General features: G+C 34.3%; 1 protein-coding gene across 3 annotated transcripts; it reads left to right on the forward strand.

Annotated features, from left to right (window-relative positions):
• The first annotated feature begins 692 nt into the window (after positions 1-692).
• LOC141698240 (uncharacterized) lies at positions 693-8,055 on the forward strand. 3 transcript variants are annotated; one of them, XM_074502910.1, is made up of 12 exons: positions 693-850; positions 1,109-1,328; positions 3,905-4,105; positions 4,286-4,356; positions 4,516-4,696; positions 5,165-5,755; positions 6,035-6,415; positions 6,496-6,571; positions 6,955-7,018; positions 7,194-7,329; positions 7,496-7,609; positions 7,718-8,055. In XM_074502910.1, exons 1-12 carry the CDS (start codon positions 738-740, stop codon positions 7,781-7,783), a joined length of 2,214 nt encoding a protein of 737 aa, XP_074359011.1. In that variant the 5' UTR covers positions 693-737; the 3' UTR covers positions 7,784-8,055. The 3 variants fall into 3 exon arrangements, with proteins under 3 accessions (XP_074359011.1, XP_074359013.1, XP_074359012.1); XM_074502911.1 differs by lacking the exon at positions 693-850 and having other exon boundaries at positions 1,115-1,328; positions 3,910-4,105; XM_074502912.1 differs by lacking the exons at positions 6,496-6,571; positions 7,496-7,609; positions 7,718-8,055.
• Positions 8,056-8,297: the final 242 nt, after the last annotated feature.

The following is an 8,297-nucleotide window of genomic DNA, read 5'->3' on the forward strand; positions in this document are numbered from 1 at the left end:
AAAAGCACAAAAAAGACATATTTCTTGTTTAGTTGAACCGACCTAAACACTATCCATTTTCATATCCGTTTACATTCGTCAGATTCAGATTGGATCACTCTCGGATTTTTGATAGCATAATTCATATCCAACTATTAGGTTTTCGGATTATTGGATCAAATTATAAAACAATTTAAAATAATAAAATAGTGAGACATATAAAAGTTAATTAATTTAATTTTGTGTAGTTAAATATAATCCCATATAAAAATTAATAAATAAATATGTAAGTTTATGTTGATTGGATTGAATTTTGAGTCAACATTCATATCCACTTTTTAATGAATTTAATTATTATATAATCAGATTATTATGGGATCAGTGTTTTTAGGCTATCCATAGCCATTAACAAGAAAATAAAATAAATTGGGGTTGTATAAAGTTAAGGCCGGTCTGGAATGAGAGAGGCCCAGCCAAGGTTTTCGGTCCTCACAAAACAATGACGACATTTCAACAACAAAATAGTATGGAACATGGCGACACATTACGCCATTTCCCGTATCATAATGTGTACTTGATTAAGACTAATGCAACCTTTTTATTACAAGGCATGCTCTACATGACCTCATTTTACTATTCCTACCCGCCATTTTCAGACTTAGACTACAATTCACATCAGCTTCCCAAACAGCCTATATATAGTACACACGCGCGCGCGCAATCAAGCCATTTAATTATCTTTACTATTACTTCTTGTCATGGGGTCTTTATGTGCCTTGGAACACGAGCCATTGCAATATCCGATCGCCCGCCGCGATGAATCTGTAGTTGATAACTATCATGGTGTTACTGTCCCCGATCCCTATCGATGGTATGATGTTAAAACAGTGTCAATTTTTCTTTTTATTTTGAAGTTGGTGCACTGGCATTGTTGAGAGTGATTGGTCATTTTTTGTTTGTTTTATGGGTTTTCTAGTGTGTCACACGATAAGTAAAAATTCTCCTGAGTTTGGTTTCATTTCATTTGTGTGTGATTAAATCATTACCAGCAATGAAAATAAAAATTTGTGCATATTGCCATAGAAAAACAGTTGTATGTTTATAGTGGAGTTTGTTGTATGAATTGTAGGCTCGAGGATCCTGATTCGGAGGAGGTGAAGGAGTTTGTGCAGAAACAGGTTAAGGTGACAGAAACAGTGCTTAACAAGTGCGGAACACGTGAAAAGCTTCGGGATAATTTAACCAAGTTATTCGATTATCCGAGGTACGATGTGCCTTTCAGGAAAGGGGACAAGTATTTCTACTTCCACAACTCCGGCCTTCAGCCACAAAGACTTCTCTACATGCAGGTTTGCTTTCTCTATATATGTAGCCTATAGCTATATAATTTATCTACCAGTGTTTGAAAAAAATGTTTGCTGACTTTTAATTATCCATTTTCGTCTTGTACTTCACTCGCATGCTTACTTGGGAATAATATTATCATTTATAATTATTTCTATGTTCTGAACCAAGTAAAGAATCAACTACACTTTTGTGTTCAAGTATGGAGACGTGCGGTGCGAATCTGTAACAAATTTTCAACGGGGGCACTAAAATATAAGAAAGTTACTTCCTCCCTCCTGTTATCGTTTCTCGGTGAGTGTCCGGCATGTATTTTAAGATAATAAAAAGTATAGTTCTCTAAATTTTAAAAAAAAATTATAGAACTATACTTTCTCTTCGTCTTAAAATACGTGTTGAGCACTCTTTCAGAAACGATAACAATTGAAAGGGATAGAAGGAGTATATTATAGTTTCTAGAATTGGTTATTACAATAAATATAAACAATACAGAGACATTTAACATTTTTTAGTGGGGATACTTGACACAATATACAAATTTATACGATAATTACCAATAAAAAATTGTTTAATTTGTTTTCCCAAGAAAAGTATTCCTTTAGGCCTTTTACTTAAATCCGCCCTTGCATCTGGGAGACGTGAATCTTTCTTTGGGTAATGATACCTAGTATCATAATGTGGAGAAAAATAACGCATATAGGCGCCAAAATATGACCATTATTAAAATTTTGTTGCTTTTTATTCTCAAATTCAAAAACACAAACTTTTCTTGCATTTAGTACCGAGACTTATATGATTAGTTTTTAAATTCAAAAACCGAAAAACAAATTTATGATACCTTAAGTCACCAATGTATTAGCAAAAATGCGGACAAAATTTGTTGGCCGGCCCATTGACCATTAAGTAATGGCTAAAATTTCAACCTTTGTATGGACACATTATTTATTTTTTTTTGTGTTTGGCAGTGATAATCAGGTTCATTTTTTTGATATTTGATATTTTGGACCATTTATTCCCAAATTGTGAGATAAAAGGCTTTTTTTATTTTGTTTTGATGTGAAATTGTATTGGAATCTACGAGAACCCGATTTTTTTTTTCAAATACTGATGAGTGAAATGCGTAGTTAATAATTTTTTAATAATAATAATCATATATACAGAATGTTATACCACATCATTTAATTTGATAAAAAATAGGGATTATTTTTGAATATCTATCACTACTCTATTGGATTGTAGATGTACAAATATATTATTCCTTAAATATCTGTACTTGAACGAAAATGAGTATTTTTAATGATGATGTGTTTTGTTTATGAGATCCAATTAGAGATAATATGGTATATAATCGTATATCACCTATAATAGTTGCCAACTCAATCCCATACATAAATTTTACATTCATTCGATGGAATTATGAGAAAGTGTATATAAAAATTAAAAAAACACATTTGACAGGGAGAAAATAGATAAAACGAGCCTGTGTAATTGGTTAGAAATGTTTGCTGGGCATCCTTTGTAATTTATGTAATTTCAGAAGTTGTCAAAAATTGATTAGTCTGCTGACATTCTTTGGGCAACCTCCCAACCTCGACATATGTAAAATAATACATTAACAGATATTCTAAAATATCAAGGAAGATTTAATTGGATCATATTTTAACATAATTTTTTTTTACAAGCTTATGGTGGATGATAGGCTAGGGAACTAAACAAGTTGCTTCATATAATAGATCTAGCTGAGTTTGAATTGTCATGGTCATTTCAGATTCATTTTTAATTTCCAGGGTCGTCTGGAACTCTAGTAGATAAGCAGCCAACATTGACATGTCATATCACTATAACAACATTGAACACTCTTCGCAACCTATTGGCACGGCTTGCCCTCAAGTTTACGGGACTTTAGTCTAAATTCAGTTTCGGTGCCATAACATACATATACGATGCAAAATTTATATACTTGTATATGGGTGCTAGTCCATAATATGCGACAATGGTCAAATTACTGTCCGTGAAAATTTACCACGGATATGAGAAACTCGAAGAAAAAATTAAGCAGGGATAGAGTACTGTGATCCATGCATTCACAACAATTTTTAGTGTTAAATCTATCCACGAAAATTTATAGCGGATAGATGGTTACAACCATTGATTGTCAAGCACCCAGAGTCCTCGACCCTTGTAAAGGATTTGTAAATTTTGGGGGTTTTAAGTGGGGGTCCTAGGCGCACCCCTTGCCGGCCTATAGCCAGGAGTCCAGGAACAGTACCCCTGCCTATTGAGATGTTGTAATTGAGATTGACTTGCAACTTGATGAAAGTAGTATGAGATGTTGTAACTGAGATTGACTTACAACTTGATTAAAGTAGTATGATTGTTAAGTTAAGTGCTCTTCTAAGGGCTAAGATATTAAGAGGAGGGTTTAATCGGATCATGTATTAAAGCAACTAAAATTTACAAGCTTACAGTGCATGATAGGTTAGGGAACTAAACAACTTCATTTAAAAGCTTAATGGAAACTACTAAATTTGTTTTTTAGTTTGAATTTCATGGTCATTTCAGATTTGTTATTTATATCCAGGATAGTCTAGATGGAGTTCCAGATGTTTTGCTCGATCCAAATGGGCTCAGCAAGGATGGCACGGTTTCACTTAGCAGGTGTGCTGTTAGCCAGGATGCTAAGTACTTGGCATATGGTCTTAGTTCAAGTGGAAGCGACTGGATGAACATTAAAGTTATGAGAATTAAAGACAGGATGATTGAGCCTGATACTTTGTCATGGGTCTGTTTCTCTGGCTTACTAATTTTCCTCTGTTGTATAAGTTTGTAGGTGATGTTGTAATAAACTACAAATTCATCCCTGTATAAGTAAATATATTATGGTTAGTATAGGTCGGTTGTCTTTACAATTTTGTCGTTATTTAGTTTTTCTAATGTACGAGACACATGCTTGTTTTCATAGGTCAAGGTTTCAGGTATCAGTTGGACTCATGATAGCAAAGGATTTTTTTACAGTCGATATCCGCCTCCTATGTAAGTAAATAACACAGCTTTAATCATTAGACTTTAGTTACATAGTATTGATTAGTTCCTAGCAACATAGTGGCAAGTGGACATCATATTTTCATAGAGCTCTGTACACAGATGATCTACTTTCTAAATGATCTAGATGTTATATGTGGTTTTTTTTAGAGAGGGAAAAAAGTCTGCTGCTGCATCAAAAATCAGTGCCGGGACAGAGACAAATGCTAATCTCGATCATCAGCTATATTATCATTTCTTAGGTTCTGATCAGTCTGAAGATATTTTGTGCTGGAGAGATCCTGATAACCCAAAGCATACATTTATAGGCTCAGTAACAGAGGATGGACAGGTAACAATTTCCTAACCAACATAATTTTTGGAAAAGAAGATCAAACTTCATTCAACTATTAAGTTCTGCTACCAAAAGAGGCAGCAACTAAGCAGGGACATCCCCCACACTGAAATTACAATCAGGATATAACATAGAAGCGTCCTTACCAACAACATTAGTAACCACTTGACTGATAAAAAAGCAGCTCTGTCTTATTAAATTTTAAATGGTTGCAATGTTATACAAAATTAATTTCCATAGTGAAGATAACTGATTGCACCACTACACCAGTATTTTTGTTTTTTTTTTTTTACTTTAATTTATGTTGAGTTGTAATGTTTCTTTCCTCAAATTCATAACAAAAGCCATAAGTGTTCTAATATTTGTTTACCCTCTAACTTTTTACTTGATCATTACATCTTTTTTGGCTAAGTAATATACTAGATCATAATATCTTCTTATAAGTTTTCTTAATGCATGGTGCAGTATGTTCTTCTGTATATCTACGAGAATTGTGACCCAGTAAATAAGATTTACTACTGCAACCTTTTTGATTTACCTAATGGACTTCAAGGCCAAAAGGGAAGGGATCTGCTTCCTTTTGTAAAGCTTGTTGACAATTTTGATGCAAGTTATCAATATATTGCAAATGACAACACTGAATTCACATTTCTGACAAATAAGGATGCTCAAAAGTACAGCCTTATTCGATTAGGACTGGAGGAACCAAGCATCAGAATTGAAGTACTACAAGAAGCTGTAAATGATGTTCTTGAGTCAGTTGTTGCAGTCAACGGTAATCAAATCATTGTAACTTATTTAAGTGATGTTAAGCATGTACTGCAGTTGAGGGACTTGAGAACAGGAACGTTGCTGCACCATCTTCCCATTGACATCGGCACTGTATATAATGTTAGTGCTCGTCGTAAAGATGAAAGTCTTTTTATTGGATTTACAAGCTTCCTTACACCTGGTGTTATATATCACTGCAACTTGGAAAGTGGGATACCCGAGTTGAAAATATTCCGTGAAACTTCGGTGTCTACATTTGACCGGACAGAGTTTCAGGTTAATCAGGTAACAAGTTTTAAATGACATATTTGTTACTTGTTTCTTTACATTCTTCCTTTTCTTTTTTCCTGGAAGCAATGGACCACACCCTGCTAATATTACTATTTCTGATGTTTGGCTATCGATGTTAAAATGGACGTACAACTTTCAAGTGTATTACTGATGACTTCATTTTCTCAAATACTTCATTTCATTTCAATAAACAGTCCTTGGAGCATTCCTATGTTTCATCGCAATCTTGTATCTTTTACCTCCTTGCTTAGTTTGGTTTTGTTTCCCTCTCAGGTATTTATTCCCAGTAAAGATGGCATCATGATACCTATGTTTATAGTGGGTGGAAAGAAAATTGTACTGGATGGCTCACACCCTTGCTTACTATATGCATATGGAGGATTTAGTGTTAGTCTTACACCATCATTCAACATAAGCCGAATTGCTCTCATGAAGCATTTAGGTATAGTCTACTGCTTAGCCAATATACGCGGTGGTGGAGAGTATGGAGAAGCATGGCACAAAGCTGGACAACTGGAAAACAAGCAGAGTTGCTTTGAAGACTTCATTTCTGCTGCTAAGTATCTTGTATCTGCTGGTTATACTCAGCCCAAAAAGTTGTGTATCGAGGGTGGAAGCAATGGTGGCATTCTTATTGGGGCTTGCATTAATCAGGTATTTATATACATTATGTAGTTCATGGATCGTTGTTATATTGATTAGTTGACATGACTCTAAACTCTTGGGTTTTCTAGAGACCTGATCTATTTGGCTGTGCACTTGCCCATGCTGGTGTCATGGACATGCTTAGATTTCACAAGTTCACTGTAGGTGAGAATCACTCTTCCCTCGGGTGCCAACAAAGTTGTAAATATTGCCTAGTATCATCTACTACAATTATTTTATCTTTCTTCAATAGTATTTTTGGCACTCTTAATAACAAATAATGCTACAATAGTTGGCACTCAAAGTTATCAATATCTTCATACATGTCTAATTAGAACTAGATATAATGGTATATATGTCTTTAATTATATTAATACATTTTTTCCATCTTAAGAGGGTGCCAAAATTTGGCAATTTTGTTTGGCACTCCCATCACTCCGATGGAGAGCCAACAAGAGTGCCATGTGGCACTTTGACGCTCTTTTTGGCACCCCAATGGAGTTGGTTGCCTCTCTTTCCCATGGTTCTTAACTTTTGCATGTTTTCAGGCCATACTTGGACTTCAGAATTTGGCTGTTCTGAAAAGGAAGAAGAGTTCCACTGGCTAATCAAGTAAGTTTCAACATCATTCTTGCATATGGAGGTTTTATCTTCCTACCTTTTGGGTCTTTATATTGTACATAATTTTCTGAAAAAATAAAATTTTGTTTCATATTCATGGTCTGAGTTTATTATACTCATGCACATGATTTAGTTGCCGGACTTTAAAAGGTTCTCGGTTCTTCAGGTACTCACCATTGCATAATGTAAGTCGACCATGGGAACGTTCTTATCAGCAAGCTGCCCAGTACCCACCTACAATGTTATTGACGGCTGATCATGATGATCGAGTTGTGCCTTTACATACCTTGAAACTTTTGGCGGTTGGTATCTTCAATATATTGCATTATATGTCACAATACATTGTTTTATTATGTCTGCAATAGATACAATGAGCTGAAAATACAAAATATTTACAAAGACTATTGCAAATCTGTCAGTTTGTTCCTTGAGCACTTTGAACAGAGTATTTCTGTATTTAAATTTCAGACCATGCAATATGTCCTATGCACAAGTACATCAGTAAAACTTCAAAATAACCCAATTATTGGAAGAATTGATAGCAAATCTGGCCATGGATGTGGACGCCCAACACAGAAAGTGGTATGTCTCTGCTTTTTATCTTGTGGTGGTATACATATATGCTAATGGAACAAAGGGACAATGAACCAAGTGATTAACGTTATGATTACGGTGTCCACTCTCTTTCAGATTGATGAAACTGCAGATAGGTATAGCTTCATGGCTAAGATGCTAGGCGCGACCTGGGTTGATTAGTCAAAATGTTGTTTGCTAGGAAGTGAAATATTGCAGCATAGCATTTGCTTTCAAGATGGAACTCATATATTTGTATCGACAGAATTGCGATCTTCATGTCAATATGATAAGTAAAAGGGCAACACTGAATTTCAAAAAAGAAAACCAATGGTCCCTGACTATCCAGAGCTTTGCGTCTTTTTTCTTTTTTACTGACTTACGTTTTGTATTTATGACTAGCAGGAGAGCAAGTCAACGTTATGCTAATAACTTCCTTATAAATATTACTTTCATCCGTGCCAATTTATTATTTTATTTGATTTTTGATTATCAAATTAACTCAACTTTGACTATAAATATAAACTCATTATTTCATTATTTTGAAAAAGTGAAAAATACATATAGAAGTAGATTGAACATATTTTCTAATAATATAATTTTTATAAATATTTTCAATAATGTACCATGTGCAATTTTCAGTCAAAGTTAGATCAATTTGACCGCAAAAAATCAAACAGGACACATAAATTGGGAC

Source organism: Apium graveolens, chromosome 11, assembly GCF_009905375.1.
Source record: "Apium graveolens cultivar Ventura chromosome 11, ASM990537v1, whole genome shotgun sequence".
Taxonomy (NCBI): domain Eukaryota; kingdom Viridiplantae; phylum Streptophyta; class Magnoliopsida; order Apiales; family Apiaceae; genus Apium; species Apium graveolens.